Source organism: Lissotriton helveticus, chromosome 8 (genome assembly GCF_964261635.1).
Source record: "Lissotriton helveticus chromosome 8, aLisHel1.1, whole genome shotgun sequence".
Taxonomy (NCBI): domain Eukaryota; kingdom Metazoa; phylum Chordata; class Amphibia; order Caudata; family Salamandridae; genus Lissotriton; species Lissotriton helveticus.
Window position 1 is genome coordinate 69,882,192 of NC_136069.1, and position 18,069 is coordinate 69,900,260.

Consider the following 18,069-nt stretch of genomic DNA (forward strand, 5'->3'; position numbering starts at 1 on the left):
GTTTGTATAGCTGCTATTTGATTATAGTAGGGGCTGTATCCTTACTGTGCATGCTCGCTCGTATGTGTAATTAATTGATAGTAATTTTCAGGATTGCTGGGGGGTCAGGGGTGAGATCACTCGGGTGTAATTACATGACACCCAGGTTAGTGGGGGGGGTGAAATACGGTTGATGTGGTCGGGGGGGGGGGTTCCACATTTCAGGGGGAGGAGTTACAAGGGGTGGGTTGGGAGCATAACGGGGAAATATTTAAGTCCCTTTTTTTTCTTTTTCTTTAATCCATTCAGGTCTTATACATCCGTTTTTAGCTTGACTCTTGGTAAGATGTTTAAGGGGCTTAAGCCTTGTTTAGGTTTTAACTATGGCTAGTAAAGAACTGCTGAAAGTGATTTCTTTTAATGTTAACGGCCTCAATAATAAAAAGAAAAGGCAGGCAAATGAATCATGGATTAAAACAGAAAACCCAGCAGTGATTTTGTTACAAGAGACCCATATACCTGCTGCAAAGCTGCCGGATTTTTTGACGTTCAGGTCCTGGGCCGCCTATAAGGGATTTTCGTCGTCTTCCGCTTCCCATAGAGGGACAGCAATACTTTTGAGTAAAAAACTTCAGGCAGAGGTGGTCAATTTTGATAAAGATCTGCACGGTCGCTGGTTCTGGGTTACCTGCTCTCTTAGACAAAGACAGAGACTGATAACTTTTGTCAGCATATATGCCCCGGTTGAGGACAACTTTAAGGCCTATGAGGATCTGTTTCAGTCCCTAATTCAGGTACCTGGGGAGCTGATTTTGGGGGCGATTTTAATGTTCTAATGAATCCTAAACTAGATTTGTCAGTGCAGGATAAAAAGCAGTTGAAACCTAAATCCTTAAGAACCTTGCAAAAATATGGAGATCCCTTGGATCTACAGGATCCATGGCGTGTGGCCTTTCCAACCAAAATAGCGTATACTTGTTGGACAGGTAGATTTCGTTCTTTATCACGCATTGATTTTTTGGGGGTTTCACGGAAGTTGAGTTTTAGCCAGCAAAGATTCCTATATAACAGATTCTCTGATCATGCCTTGTTGGTCCATCACCACCCCCTTTTGTAACGCTTTTGGCCGCCATAAGTGTGGCAGGGTATGCTCAGACGTGAGTCCCTTGCTCACTTTGCCACTGGATTCAAGCAAGCCGGGTGGCAGAGTGGGCTAATGAACGGTGATGGGTCAAACCCAGATCTTTTGACTGGGTGTGAGTGTTTGATTGGTTCAGATGCTCCGTCCATCACCACCCCCTTTTGTACTGCTTGTTGGTGCTTGAGCTACTCTTAGGAAACTGCGCTACGTCCCCTAAACGGTGGTCGCTGAACAGACAATATTTTAATGAAGAGGACTGGGTGGGCTTTATTGGGACCGAGATTAAGGAATTTTTATCACGAAATAGTGAGTCTGCACCTCTGAGTGTGGTCTGCGACACACTTATGGCCTTCATCCGGGGGTTAATATTTGGAAAAGATGCAGAAATTGTTAAAAAAAAGTTAGGAAAGATAAGAGAATCTTGGAGCAGACGATCCAAGTGTCTAACTCTGCTTTTCTTATTAACCCCTCTATGTTTAATCAGCGTTGGCTGGAGCAGGATAAGCGTGGACTCAGTGCGAATTATTACACTCAGAGTGAAACCTCCTATCAATAATATAGCCAAAAAATATATGAGGAAAGTAATTTTACTGACAGGTTTTTATGGCAGGCCAGGGAGCAAGCTGCTGCAAATCAGATCAAAGCATTGAAATGCCCCTCAACTGCCTCACGTATAGGTGACCCAGTTAAAATTGGGGAAATAATGCTACAGAATTATGAGCCTATTTATGGCAAACATCAGACTGTGGATATGACCTTGCTAGAAGGATTTTTGCAGCACAATAGCCCGCCGACACGCTCGGATTTAGAGAAACTCTCTACGGCAAGCCCCTTCACTATGGAAGAGCTGGAGGGGGTCATTAAGAATCTGCTAAATGGCAAGGCCTGTGGCTCGTATGGGTTTCCGCCTGAATTTTTAAATGTATTTTTTAGTTCAGTGACAGACTTTTTCTTTCGTTTAGTAAACTCTATGCTCGTGGGGGAGGGGGGGAATACCAGAGTCCTTCAGACAAGGCAACATAGTCAACTTTCTGATAAAAGGCAAGAACAGTGAGGATCCAAACTCTTATCGCCCGATAACGTTGTTAAACTCAGACTATAAAATCATCACTAAATTGTTGTCACTTCGGTTTAACCATCACGCGGTGCAATTGATACATTCGGACCAGAACAGTTTTATCGCTGGTAGGCAGCTAGCCTCCAACACACATTATTTCAGGCCTTGTTTTCCCGCTGGAACTCTCTTCCGTTATCCATTTTGGGTCGGGTTGCCTTGATTAAAATGTCTGTTCTTCCTCTGTTTAACTTTCTGTTTTCAACCATCCCTTGTATTTTATCAGGTTCCTTTTTCACCCAAGTAGAGTCTTATGTTCACAGCTTTTCTTTGGGCAAAAAATCATCACGAATTGCACTTAGCACTTTATATGAAGAATGGGATCAAGGAGGTCTAGGCCTTCCGAATCTCATGGATTATTACTATGCTTAATTTGCACAGTATTTATCTAGATTCAAACCTCAACCACAGTCAAATCTTTTTATTTATAGTTTCATGGAGTTAATGTGTAAGGAAAGTCAAATCCATTCCCCGTTGTCAATTTACCGTTCCCCTAAGCGGGTCCGTTATAAGTGTCTTCACTGGCTTTTTAAAAAACGACAGGCTCTTTATAAAAGATATTCCATTCCTGTAATCAACTCAACCACTCTACTAGCTGACATTTTACCACTAGCAGGGATCACACAATTCTCAGAACCCACTTTAAAGTGGGTTTCGGCAGGATTTCGTAAGGTCTCAGATTTTCTGAGGAATGTAAAATGGCTGACTATGACCAAAATGGCGCATTTGATTGTTAATGATTTTATTCTTCTGGGGTCATATAACATCTTCCATAAATTCCTTGCTGAGCTGGATGTTTCTCAAATTAGCGAACGACATCAGCTAGCCAACGAACTCTTAGAAGATGCATCTGGCAGAAAACCTGGGGCATGGAAAAAGCTCTTAGCCTCAATTAGGGCCCTAGATCTTGAGCAGAAGGCTATCAAAAAATGGATGGATTGTGAAGACCTAGAAATCTCTGCCAAATTGTGGTCAACTATCAATAATCTTAACTTCAGCACTCTCAAAGGTGCAAATTTTAGTAAATAGCAACTTTACCGAACCCCTCTCTCTCTTTCGAAAATGTATACCAATCATTCACCGCATTGCTTTCGCTGCATTAGTTATCCTTCAGCCAATTGGTCGCATATTATGTTACAATGTCCCAGGACTCGGAAGTTCTGGAAGGACATCTTTTGCTATTTGGAAATCGAATGTGGTATTCAATTAGCAGCGAGTGATTTGTTAATTGTTATTGGTTTTGATCCAGACCTTTCCCTTCCTGACCATTTGGTTAAATCTTTATACATTGCGATGGCAGTAGCTAGATCACTTTTATTGCAAAGGTGGCGCACCGATTTGATTCCTTCCATCCTGGAATGGGCCCATAAAATGCAAGCAGTTAGAAGAAGTGAACGCACTTATGCACTACGTGTGGGGGGTATTAGGAAGTTCGGAAAAATATGAGGTATGTATTTTGACTGAGATTAGGAGGGGTTAGTACCTTCTGTATGTGGTTAAAATACTACTTTTTCTTTGTTTTGTGTGTATTTGTCCCTGACTTCTTGTGCTTTGTGTATTATATATGATCTTTTGGAAATTTTATGTTTGCCTAAAGGTAATTCCTTTTTATGGATGTATTGGTTTGAATGGATTTAATGTATTGCAATTTTGGACTTCAATAAAAAAAATTATTTTTAAAATAAAAAGCATTCCTTTCTGAAAATTGGGCTTGTCTTGCGTTGCATTCTCTGAAAGTAAAAGAATGAGCTCGCAAAATGTCTTTGTGAATTGCAAAAACCATAAACTTACACATACGTTTAAGTTTACATTTGTGAAACAGGCAATGAATACCAAGTACATTGATTTACTTTCCTTTTGCTAACAGATCAAATACAAATACTATGTACATTCCCTTGAATAATAATATAAAAGAATACAATTCTAGCATGGGCATACAGCAAAGGAGTTTGATACTTTAGCAAATGTTTGAACGGTTCGCTTAACTTTGGTCGGATCACCATCTTATACCCTTTTTGATCCATATGCAGGGAGCGCGGCCGGTAGAACCATCTGCTGATAAACACCCTAGGCGGAGATGGGCGGCCTTCTCTCAAACTAAATTTAATTAGGCGCTCACTGTGAAGGGCAACCCTGGGGGAGTGGGAGTGGAGGAAATTAACACCAACCTGGCCCAGCGGATCACGGAGGCTCTGGACCTGGTGGCCCCACTCGGCATAGCAAGGGTGGGGGGCCGTGTTCAGAGAACGGCGCCATGGTACAATGAGGAGGTGCGAGCGGCCAAAGTAGCATGCAAACGTGCAGAGAGACAATGGAGGACAGCCCTCACTGCTCATGCTAAAGCAGGGTACATAGCTAACAGGCGTATCTACCACAGATTGATTAGGAAGGCCAAGACTGTGTACTTTGGCAATAGGATTGAAGAAGCGGAACACTCCACAAAAGAATTATTTTCAATCTACAAATCACTTTCGGTAGGGAAGCCTGCAGTGGTGCCCAAAAAGCTCTGTTCGGCGGAGGGCTGTGACCGCATAGCAGAGTTCTTTGCAAACAAGGTGGCGATGATATACACCGCCTTCTCCCAGCAGGCTGGTAACAGTCCTAAGCTTACGGAAACCACTAAGGTAAGAGGGGAACAGCGGTTAACCATTTTTTCTACCCCGCCAACTGAGGAACTTATCCGCATTTGCGGGTCCATAAAATCTGGTTCCCCAAGGGACCCTACTACTCCTAGACGGCTGATGGGTAGTTTGCAGGCACTGGAACCCTACATCCGCCATCTACTAGATACCTCTTTTGAGACTCACTGTTCCTATTGCTTGGAAACAAGCAATTGTACTCCCTCTGCAAAAAAAAGCTAATGTCAGCTTTGAAAAACTAGATAATCTCCGCCCCATCTCTCTCCTGCCTTATATGGCAAAGGTTGCGGAAAAAATAGCGAATCTTCAACTAATTAAGTTTGTGGAGGAGGCCTCCCTGCTCCATGACTCCCTGTTCGGCTTCCGTCCTCGACACTCGACGGAGTCAGCACTTCTTATGGCGGTAGAAGCCTTGCGACAGGGTGTGGATGAAGGCCAAACTATGGCCTTGATCCTACTGGACCTAAGCGCAGCATTCGACACTGTAGCACATTCCACCTTGCTACAGTGTCTGAATGAAGGAGGGGTATCAGGAGCAGCGCTTGGCTGGATTCGATCCTTCCTGTCAGACAGGTGTTTTCGGGTTCGTCTGGGTGACTGTTACTCGAGGGAGATTGGGCTGGGCCAGGGCGTGCCTCAGGGCTCGTCCCTGAGCCCGACCTTATTCAATCTCTATGTTTCACCTCTAGCGACAATTGTAGGAAGATACGGTCTGCGCTTGGTGTCCTATGCCGACGACACGCAGCTGGTCATCTCCCTCTCACGTATACCCGGTCTTGCGGCGGACATCTTCAGGGATTGCATGCAAGAAAGCTACCTGGATGTCCGCCAACTGTTTGAATTTGAACGGTAGCAAGACCGAGGTGCTCGTGGTGGGGGGAGGGCCGTCTGCTTGGTCATCGGCATGGTGGCCCCCCTGTTTGGGAGAAATTCCAGTCCCTTGTCAGGAGGCAAGGAATCTTGGAATGTGGCTGGATGCGGATTTGGCCTTTGGCCCCCAGATTGGCCGGGTGGCGGGGGTGTGCTTCAGCGTTCTGAGAACATTAAGGAAGGTATTAGATCTCCTCCCTATTGCGGCTCGCAGGACGCTGGTGCACGCCCTGGTCACATCGCGCTTAGACTACGGGAATTTGCTGTATCTGGGGGCCACGGGAAAGGTCATAAGCCGCCTCCAGGTGCTGCAAAACGCAGCTGCGCGCTTAGTTTTAAGGCTCCCCAAGAGATCTCCCTCTAAAGCAGCGCTCCAGGCACTGCACTGGCTCCCTGTAGGGAAAAGGGTGGAGTTTAAAGCCCTTTCCACATGTCACCGCATTCTGAGCGGCAAAGCTCCGGTTCCGCTACAGAGTCTGGTGACCTGGTATGAGCCTACGCGCAATCTTCGCTCCTCCCGTACCGGGCTACTGAAGGTTCCGAGAGTAAGGAAGGCCCGTATGGGAGGGAGGTCCTTCAGATACCTGGCTCCCAAGTGTTGGAATGCCTTGCCTCTGGAATTACGTCTGGAACCGTCTGAGACCACGTTCAGAAAAAAACTTAAAACTTATTTATACAGTAGGTAGGCGTCTTTGAGGGTGGGTTGGGCTGGAGCTTCCACTTATCATAGCGCGGGGACACGCCGGTGCGCGTAACCAGGCGCTCTATAAATGTCCAAAATAAAAAATAAATAAATAACTTTGAGGCAGAGAAATTTATATCTTAAAATGCAAAGTTTGGGTTCTTTAAAGTATCCTCACCCCTGCTTTAAATTTATTTTGAGAGAATTGCTTTGATAATTAAAAAAATTAAGTGGTTTAGTAGAGGTGACAGGTAGAATTTATGGGCTCTATAGTTATAAATTACAAATATAGAGCCATACAGTTAGAAATTACATTTTAAACATCCTGTGGTATGTGAAAGACTTTTACTACCCAGCTTTCATTTAGGCTGATACATCTAAGAATTTGACTTTGTTTACTTCCTTCTTTTTTCCATTATGTGTATGATTGTATGATATGCATTGTCATCACAGGTATTCATGATAAAAGTAACAGATATGCTGATGCTGTACATTGATTGGAGCAAATGCAAAAAGAACAATTGATCGACAGAATGCAGAACAATACACTCACACCAGTACAAAGATCTGGGCCTAAATCCATCGTTTTTTTGCTCCCCATGCCATTCTAGTTTGAACCCAACCATATACAAATCAGTCTTGGCCCTGCACCCAATGGGAACATTCCAGCCCCAACTGCCAGGCTAGGTCCTCCCTGGACTAGAAACAAGCATCCTACAACCAGTTTCACCTCTCATCAGCCAGGATAGCTTGACTCCAGTGGCATGGAGAGCATGGGACCCACGTCTGGGCATACCCGTCCCACTCGGGGTGACAAATGCAAAAAGAACAATTGATGGACAGAATGCAGAACAAAGTCAAACATTCACCCCAGTAAAGAGATCTGGTCCTAAATCCATAGTTTTTTTGCTCTCCATGCCATTCCAGTTTGAACCCAGCCATATGCAGATCAGTCTTGAACCTGCGCCCAATGGCAACAGTCCAACCCGAACTGCCAGACCAGGTCCTGTCTTGACTGAAAACAAGCATCCTAGGCCTAAATCCATTGTTTTTTTTGCATTTGTCACCCTAAGTGGGAAGGATATGCCCAGACGTGGGTCCCATGCTCACTGCACCACTGGATTCAAGCTAGCCTGGTTGATATGGGCTGATGCCCTGAAACCGGCCCTAGGATGCTTGTTTCCGGTCCAGGGATGAACTGGCTTGGCAGTTCGGCTGTACTGTTCTCATAAGGAACAGGGTCAAGACTGATTTGCATATGGCTGGGTCCAAACTGGGGTGGCGTGGTGAGCAAAAGAACAATGGATTAACCCCAGATCCTTGTGACTGGGGGTGAATGTTTGCATTGTCCAGCATTCTGTCCATCAATTGTTTATTTGCAATTTTCTCGTACATTGATTGGAAGCAGAGTTCTCAATTTTAACTTAGTAAAGAAGACTGCAGCTATCACCTTCTTTGACTTGCAGATACCTGCTTAGACTCAAGAATGTACTTGCTCTTTGATCTTTTAACCTTCATGGGGGGGCCAGCCATGGTGGCAGTGGGGCAATGAAGACAGTAATGGGATAGTTTCAAAACACGACCCTCTAAAGTTAATACATCGATTGTACCTAACTTGGCTCATCCTCGACTCGTTCTGAGTCCACCCCTTTTCAAATATGCCAAAGTCTGCCAGACTTGCACAGTTACTATGAATCATGGCGTACCTTGACATGTACAAAGAAATGTCTTGTGTTCCTTGACTGCCAGAAGCTGAATTTTCACCCACAAACATACTTGTTGTTTTACTTCTTAGATCCATGAATACAAAGAGGGGACTCCTGCGGAGAAGACATACTACACCGAACTCTGGGACATTGGCGGGTCTGTGGGGAGCGCCAGTAGTGTGAAGAGCACTAGGGCCGTGTTTTACAACTATGTTAACGGTGAGCTTGATGATCCCCAAGAGAGACACCTGAGTAATGATCGCCTCAACCATTTTATTTGTTCATTTATTTATAAAGTTTTATATAGCGCGAACACCCAAGAGGGCATCATGTTTATGGTTTACTAGTCTGGCACAATAGGAGATGTGTTCAAATATCTAGCAATAAAGCAGAGACCTCAGCTGCAACACTTATCCTCCCCACTTAACAGAAACCTTATGCCTTCTGGAAATTGTCATCTTCCTCTGATTCTTTTATCTGCAACACCAGGATGCACTCTGGTTTCCATCCTTTTGGGTGATCAGCTGAACGGGAAAGTGCTCTAAAACCTCAAAGCAGGGTCTGAATAATTCCTGGAACCCATAACTTTCTTTCTATTAAAACAGGCAGGTATTTGTACCCTCCATTTAGTGTGCAAGGGGCTTCTGATCTCTGTCAGTAATGTAACGATGGGGTTCAACCCCCAACTTAAACATATTAGCCTGTACTACATTTAATTCAGTCATGAAATAAACACCTTTACTCTTCACTTGGTGTTCTGGTATCTGGAGTAATTTCTGAGCTTTCTAGCTGGAAATAAATCCACATAATCAAACAAGTCACACACCTTTGAGAACTTACCTGTATCTCAAAATGAGAGTACATTGTCAATCAAGCAACTGGCACGTTACATGAAGCAAAGGACCTACCTTTATTCAGCTTTCCATGTTTCACAAGGCATATTGCGTTTTTTGCATATTTACATCGAGTAGGTTGGTACAGTGGTATGTTACAGTGGTATGTATGGAGTGTAGAAGAAGATAGGCAGTCTCTGAGGAACCCAGTGAAGGGATGTTTTAGAAATGGGGCTCTCTAGTTGGCAGTGGCTTGCACCCTGTCCAAATAGGGACCCTTCCTTCTAGTGAGGGTAAGGGAGTTACACACCCAAGATCACCCCGGCTCACCTCCTTGGTAGCTTGGCGCGAGCAGTCAGGCTTCTCTCAGAGGGAATGTGTAAAGTATTTGTGTATAACACACACAGTAACACAGTGAAAACACTTCAAATAGACACTACACCTGTTTAGAGAAGTAAACAATCTTTAGTTAAACTAAACAAGATCAAAACATCCAACATACAAAACTAAAAATATGGCTTTTTAAAGGTTTCAATCAATTCTGTCCATAGGACTCTGGATGCAGTGATTTTACACAAAGTACCTCATATGCGTCAAAATTCACAAAGAAAAACAGCAGCAGAGGAGGGAAGTGTTGGAAAACACAGCGATGCTTCGATTCCGGAGTCCCTGGGGAGGTGATGCATCAGTTCTGCAGCACGCAGGACAAGTGTTGTAACAAATCCAGACTGTAAGGGGAAGCGATGTGTTGAAATCCAAGACGGTTCTGGTATGCAGGTGATTCGGTGGAAAACTTGATGCACAGGTGCGATTCCTAGAAATCCGGATGTGCTGCAGGTCGATGTGGCGTCGATTTCTTCAGCCGTGGTCCCACGATGCATTTATTCTTTCAGTCACACAGCAGGGCCAACGTCGGAATCAGTGTGGGGGTCTCAGACTTCGGAGACACGGTGCACTGAACTCTGGCTGCTGTGGTTTCTTCGGCCGCAGGCAGGCGCAGGGTCAATTTCTTTTGCAGCACGCCGGCGGTGCGTGGAAACATTTCTCGCACAGCAGTGCTGTGTCAGAAAAACAGGTGCTGGAAGGAAGAAGCAGCAGTTTTGAAGGCTTTTGTAGCTTTTTGCAGCAGGAACAATCTCCAAGGGCCTAGAACTGGAATTGGCACCACTTGGCAGGCCAGAACTACTCCCAGCAGTGGAGTTCGGGGATACTGCAGATGAAGTCTTTGATGGACCTGAGGATAGGAGGCAAGCAAACACAAGCCCTTGGAGAAACTTCACAAGCAAGATAAACAGCAAAGTCCTGTCCTTTTCCTGTCCAAAGCAGAAACAGCAACTGCAGACCAACCCAGCAAAGCAAAACACAGCAAAGGGGTAGTACTCCTCCTTACAGCTCTTCTCCTTGGCAGAGAGTCTCCTCTTGATCCAGAAGTGTTCTAAATGTGTAGGGTGGTAGGTCCAATACTTGTACTTCTTTGGGCGTTTGAATTGGGTGTCTTCAAAGGACAGCCTTTGCCGTGCACAAGTTCTTGCCTTGCCCTGTCCTGGCTCCAGACACACTCCAGGGGGATGGAGACAGCATTATGAGAGGCCAGGCACAGCCATATTCAAGTGTCAGTGACAAATCCTCCCACCACTATGGCTCAGGAAGACTCATCAGCCTGGTGATAGGCCACCAGGATATGCAGGGCACACATCAATTCCCTCTGTATTACTGTCTAGAGTGAATGCACAAACAGGCCCCTGTCAGTCTAAACCAGACATTGATTCCACAGGCAGGCAGAGACACAGGATGGTTAAACAAAAAAATGCCCAGTTTCTAAAAGTAGTATTTTCATACACACAATTTAAAAACCATCTTCAGTAAAATATGTGTTTTTAATTTCTGAGCTGGGGTGCACTTGCCAGGTCGACATGGCAGTATAAAACTGCACTCACGGACACAGCAATGGTTGGCAGGAGATACGTTTATAGGGCTACTCATGTGGGTGAAACAATCAGTGCTGTAGGCCCACTAGTAGCATTTGATGTACAGACCCTGGGCACACCAAGTGCACTTACCAGTAAATCAAATATGCGAATCATGGTTAACCAATAAGAATCACAATTTGCACAGAAAGCATATGCACTTTAGTACTGATCAGCAGTAGTAAAGTGCGCAGAGTCCTAGAGCCAACAAGAACAGGTCACATCAAATAGGAGGAAGAAGGCAAAATGTTTGGGGATAACCCTGCAAAAAGGTCCAGGTCCAACAAGATGTACCTTTGAAGTTAGTTTCACATCACAGTACGACTATTGGGCGTTGCTGTGTAGCAAATTCACATGCCTTGTAAGAAAGTTACTTACTTGACATCTTTTATACTGGTCAAATTAGTGTAATTCATTGAACGTGTAGGGCTATGATCACTGAAGTAAATCTAAGGGAGTAAGCAGCTTCTTGGTTGAGAGTTTCTGAATGACTGCAACTCTATTATTGCAACCCTTAAGTAAATTGGCAGATGTCGGGTAATCTGTGAGAATATCCACCGCCGCTGAGACATCCCGTACCTCTCTGCATCCCATTCACTGCCCACACAGACTGGGTATGGCCAGCACACAGGAGATCTCTGCACTTGTCCTTCTGTAGCGTAGGAAGCACGTCCCAAGATCTTTACTGGATCAATCCTGCTTATGTTATTGGAAGGACCAGAATAAATCTCAGTCATGCTCTAGGATAGTTTATTATGAAGCAAAAAGGAAAGCAAATAAATTGATTGCACTAAGAAAGCTACCTCACCCTCGGTTATTAAATCGTGCTACGAAAGGCTTATGATATTGTAAACAACTCAGTACAGTAAGATGCACAGTCCTCACAAACATTCTCCTCTGAACTGGGTTTGCCGTATACATTCTAAAGAGCAGTCAATGTTTAGTAGGGATCACTCAGCCCCATCTCCTTTACTCTCACTAGTGCCCTGTTCCTCTATAGAAAGCCATTCTGTGGAGATCACACACACCACTGTATGCGAGAGCAGACCTGCAGAATCTCACTGAGAGTGTGATATTTGCAGATTAAAATACTTTTTACCAACTGTAGGTTGCACCACCCAATAGTAATGTCCAAAAATGAATTTATGAATGTCCATCCAGTGTCGAAAGTACTCAAAATTCTTTATTCTTCTTTGATTTTGAAAAACATACACCAAGCAGCCAACACGTTTCGTTCTAGTAGAAGAACTTCATCAGGGCAGATATAATCTGTGCTTCAAAGTTTCAACTCGAAAATAAACAGGGGGTCATCCGGTTTGTTCCACTAATTACTCCCATTCGCAAGTCACCTCAAATGTAACATCGACAGGCAAGGACAAGATATGTCTCCAATGCCTATTGAACCTGTTTCAATCTGGCCTAAATCCAGCTCAGACGAAGATAAAGATGTAAAGGCTGATGTGCCAAAGTATCACGGTCTCAAGCTCCGTAGGGTATAACTTATGCCGGTGCTCCGTCAAATTAAAATACTTAACATCTGGTAACCTGGATGTAATCCCTGCCTTATTGGAAGGTGATTTACTAACACCTCATACTAAACTCAAGACAAACTAGAACCTTTTTATTCAAATGAATAATCATTGTGGCTGTACCAAATGTATGAAACATCTAAAAAATCGGAGTTGTACAGCAACGTGGTGCTCTCTACACCTGGCGACGGCTGATAGTTGGGTAATGAGCCTACTATTGACATGAGTAGAGGGAACAATGTTTTTTTTTGTCTTTTCTTTGCTCTGACAAGACCTTTCTTGAGTTCCAAAGGATCTGATAATCATGTCAGTGATGAGATAATCAGCATAGATAGCCGGATATAGGAGTTTACGGATGGAAAAAACGTAATCGGGAGAGGATCTACATCCTTTGGCCATTAGAATTTGTGTTTCTGATATAAGTGTAAGTTTGTCCCACGTAATAGTTGCTGATTTGTGTGAATAAGTCTTCATATCAATTTCCCCCTGTCTGAAATATACTTGAGAGAAGTATTTGGAACAGTGAAATCTTTGCAGCCCTTCAGAACTCAAGGTCGTTTTTGAGGATTCTTGTTGTGGTTGGGAGTTAAGGATCACTCTTTGGCGGTAGTTAGAATTGTAATAAGATCCGGTGCATGAACGGGTGAGGGGTGCAGAGAGACTTGAATTATGTACATCTTCTCTACTGGCAACTAGTGGAGAACTTGAAAAGCGAAAGTGATATGACCTCGAATATTGAGCTGGCTGAGAGTGGCAGAACTAGTTTAGGTCAATTCATATCAAGTATACACAGTGACAATTCAATACAAAGCAGAGCACAGGCAGCACTGTACACAAAGATAGAAAGCTGTCAGTCCCCAGAAATATATATATATATATATACACATATATATGCCAAAGAGAACGAGGTTCCAATCGAGCACTTGGGTCCCAAGTAAACACCAGAGTCCGCAGTTAAACCTTCAAAAAGAGGTTTATTGTAATCATAAACCTCTCGTGGCGCGTTTCGCCCCGAAAGGGCTTGTTCACACAACATAGTACAGTATGATCATCCATTTTATGTTACCACAACAATAGGCATGAAAAGAGAACTGTCTGAAGGTACCTTGTACTAGTTTAAGCGCCATCTTGGAAAAGGTTATATACAAATGTAACTGTATATTTAAGAGCACAAACCGTACAAAATTTGTGAAAAGTACAAATACTTAATGTTGCAACTTGCAATACATTGTTTTTAAAGAAGAAGTGAATACAATTACATCAAGTGCCCTTATGTACATGATCGTTACCTGAATATATTCTGTTGGTAAAATATCTGCAACGCATATCGGGTGTATTACAGCAGAGATGTGTGCCCCTTCGATCTCCGGAAGGAGTTATCAAGGAGATATATATATATATATTCCGAATTGCCACATCAACATCAGGTAGGACGCCAAAGATTCTCAGGACAGGTGTTATTGTTCAGGACCTCGGTATACTGATGAGCCGTCTCCACCGTCCCCTGCCACACGATGAAGAGGTCATCAATATACCGGTACCACCTCACTACCTTACCTGCCACCTGTTTGTTCATCTCAAGCGCCATGGGCACCCGCTCCTCCCACCAGCCAACGAATAAATTCGCATAGCTGGGAGCAAAGCAGGTGCCCATCGCAGTCCCAGACACTTGAGTGTACAGTTGGTCATCGAACAGGAAGATGTTCTTGGCTAGGCAGAATTCTACAAACTCCAGTAGCATACAGTTGTGCAATGCATATCGTGCCGGTCTCTTGTTCAGGAAGTGCTCAATCGCAATTAGTCCCAGTTCATGTTTTATGTTCGTATATAAACTGGTAATATCTAATACCATTATTAGATATGTAGGGTCCCAGACCAGATCATCTATTTTTAACAGATGTCTGACCTGTTTCAGTCCCTCTTCCATTGTAGATACCGTCACATGACACCCCTTTAAAATGTTTGGCTGCTAGGCGCGCGTTAACAACACTGACGAAGGCTTGTAGCTGAAACGCGTCTGTTGACACTGTGAAATAAACTCAGGAAAGGCATTACCGATCTGTCTACGAGTGCTGATTTTCTAAACAATTTTGGAGGAAATTGAGCGTGATGTGATTGTGGGGCCCCGCCGCCGCAGACTGCACCCACTCGCGAGTGACCCGTCGTTCTGGCAGGGAAGAGAGCTTGGAATATATATATATATATATATATATATATATATATATATGTCTCTCATTGTGGAACAAAAGGTCAAAAGAACGCTACAACATTATGTGGAAAGGAGACCAAAGGCAGGGGTCACTGACCTCAAAATAAAGAATGTATAGAGTGCTTCAGCACATGGTGTACACAAATATTTCCAGTCTTACTAGTGATTTAGGACTCACTCCAAGTTCACCATTCTGCCGTCTGTGCCTTTAACAGTCAAGATTCCATACTCGAACACTGTCCTTCAGTTAACACATGAATATGTGTAAACTTCGCCAGTAACGATGAACGAACAATGAGTTTTGAGGATTTGTGAAACTGCTTGTCTTAGAACTACCACATTAATGTGATCCATCCTATACTTGCAAAATAACGATAGATTGGGATGCGGCCCAAGTAATTTCCAGTGGCTGAGGTTAATTAAAGCATTCCATTCCTTTTTTAGGTCTCGGCTAGCCGCGCGGAAGCGAGTCTCCGCCGAGAACCTATTGCTGCCGTGTCTGCTTCCCAGGAGACAATCCTGGCCACGCGCATGGCGATTTGAAACTGCCACGCGAACGCGCACGCGCGCTGTGGCCAGGCGCTGTCTCCTGGGAAACTCGAAACACCACACACGCATGCGCATACACACAGACACACACACAAGCGCCCATGCACGCACGCACTTACATACAGAGACACACCCCCCGACACATACACACACAGACACACAAGTGCACCAAGGCCCCCCCTCCTCTCCCCTCCCCCCGCCCCGCCGCCGTCACTGTCGCACGCATACATACACACACGAGCATACACACACACACACACACACACACGAGTGCACCAAGCCCCCCCAGCCCTTTTGAACTTACCGGGCCAATCTCGGGGGACTTTGCTCTCAGCACGCGGCGCGCAACCTCCTGCTGGCGCGGCCCCGGGGCTATCCACCGCTCACAGTTGCCCCGGGGCGCGAGACGCATTGACTCCGCCTGCCTCCTCTTCCGGTCCGGACGCGGCCCCGCCCCCGTCACAGGCGACCTTGCCTGACTTCCGGTGCGGCCGCGGTGGGATTCCGGGGGCATTTTCTGTTGCTCCCCCCTTTTGCTCCTGCTGCTTGTCTTCGTGTACACCATTCCCCTGCTGATCCAGCATTGCTGTTCCCTCCCCAATCCATCTTTAAAAAAATATATATTGTTGAAGAGCCGGGAAACTGCACTTTACAGCCGGTCCGGTCCTTTCAAAAAAAGGAAATATGCTTTGCCACACTGTTTGTTTTGTTAAGTTAAAGCTCCATAACACCTTATTACAATATTGCTGCTGCTTCATGACACATACGTGAGCATGCACGATAATGCATGCGGATATATGTACTGTTGCTGTTGTTACCACTTCTTGTCCGTATTGGCATGAAAAGCATTGTTTCTCCGCTCTTTACCGATGCTAAATAGTATCGGCAAAATTCTCTGACAAAGACAATACGTTTGGTTTGGGAGCCAAAAGGCGACACTTTGAGCCTGGCAAGTCTTGTTTTCTGTCTTCCCTGATCCTTTGCCTTTCCTCTCTGTTTTGGTGCTTGTCCTCCCAGGAGCATTGTTTCCTTGCTTCGTTATTCTTCCCACCCCCGAATGCGTCCTCTTCACCCCTCTTGCTTTCCCATGCTCCCCATATATATTTTTTTAAATGTTTATTATTTTTATTTTTTATGAGAGCCTGGCAGCTGCAAAGAACTACTGGACCGCTTTATCTATTTTCCTCCCTTTTCTCCTATGTGATGTTCACCGCAGTCTCCTTCCCGCTTCCAAAACTGTGTTGAATTTTTTTATTTATTTACTTATTTATATTATCAGGGGCCAGCTGCTTGGTTGGTCGTTTAATTTTTCGCAATTTGCCTGACTTGCATTATGCTCTATTTTATTTCAATTTGCCAGTCTAACAAGGCAGACTGTGATGTTAAATCTGTACAGGAAATAGACAATGTGCATTACAATGCATATGTGTGCATCAGAGGCCATCTTGAAATGGAGTTTCCTTGATAGAAACCCATCCTAACATTGTAGACCATGTGCGCACATGCCAGAATTTCATTGAAAAAAAGAATACGCAAAGCCAAAAGCCCTTCGCTTTATACTGCCACCTATTGGCTTTGCCAATGCTTCTTAAGGCTTCCTTACTTGTCACTCTGCTCGGTACTCTACATCCAATTGTCAGAAAAAGAATGGGCTTGATTCTACTACAATCACCGGAAACTGTATGGAAAACTAATCAATTGAGAGAAAATATTTTTAAACTGAAAGCTGATGGTCAAACAGATTTTCATCCAGCTACAGTGTGCTTGTTCTGATCTCCATCCTTTTGCTCGATGTTACTTTGGCCTGTCAGTTACATGCTGTCTGTGCATATCCACACACACACACACCCCTGCCACCCTCACTCTTCTCCTGCACAGCTTCCTTCACTTTACCAGTACCTTTACTTTAGCTTGATCTGGTCACTCCTCCACCTGTGTCTGCTCCATATCCACCCTCCACCTATTTGCCTACCTTCCTCACCCTGTACTCTCTCTACTCCATGCGCACCCCCGCTCCACCTGAGTCCCCTCACCAGCACATTTGTCTACTTCACCCGTATACCTGCTCCACCCAAACAACCCCTTCCACCCGTACCTTCCCACTTCTCAACGTCTGCCCTAGCCTCTACTCCGCCTCTCCCCCTAATTGACCTGTTCCCACCCACCGGCACTCTCCCCTACTCCTGCACACTCTACCCCTCTATCACTCCACCTGCACCCTTCACCATTCCATCCCTCCACCTGCACACTGCACCCCCCATCTCTCCACCTGCTTCCTTCTGCCTCCCAACAAGTGAATCCCCTCTACTCCACCTGTAACGCTGCTCCGTCTGAAGCCCCTCTTCTCCTCCACCTGCTGCACCCTCCACCTGTTCCTTTCTGCTTTGAAACAGGCACATCCTCTACTCCACCAGGAACATTCCTCCCCCTGAAGCCCCTCCTCTCTACCAGCTCCCGTCCACTCCTGCAGCACCAGTTACCCTCACCTTAGCTCTCCTCCCTCCACTGTTCTTCTCTTTCTTTGCCCACCTAGTTTCCCTCCTCTCCATCTGCACTGCGATACTTTCTCTCCATCTACCTCCATTCGCCCTTACCCTCGGCCTCCCACTCAGCCCTCACCCCGCCTCGCTCTTCACCACCTCCCTCCAACCGCACATCACAGCTCTCTACCGGTGCACATCCGTACCCCCTCTCTTTATCTACATCACTCCACACCACCTACACACACACACTCTCCTGTGATCTCCCTCTGGTCACACTTTCTTCACGTTATTACCTTTCTCCCCGGCGAGGACCCCCCCCCCCCCCACACACACACACACACACACGCGTACCTCCCTGCCTCTCTGTC

General features: G+C 45.1%; 1 protein-coding gene across 1 annotated transcript in view; it reads left to right on the forward strand.

Annotated features, from left to right (window-relative positions):
* RABL3 (RAB, member of RAS oncogene family like 3) overlaps positions 1 to 18,069 on the forward strand; it is a 65,279-nt gene that overhangs the window by 29,094 nt on the left and 18,116 nt on the right. The window contains exon 3 of the mRNA XM_078656642.1: positions 8,221 to 8,350. Coding sequence (XP_078512768.1) covers positions 8,221 to 8,350 — 130 coding nt within the window. The remainder of the gene's footprint in view (positions 1 to 8,220; positions 8,351 to 18,069) is intronic.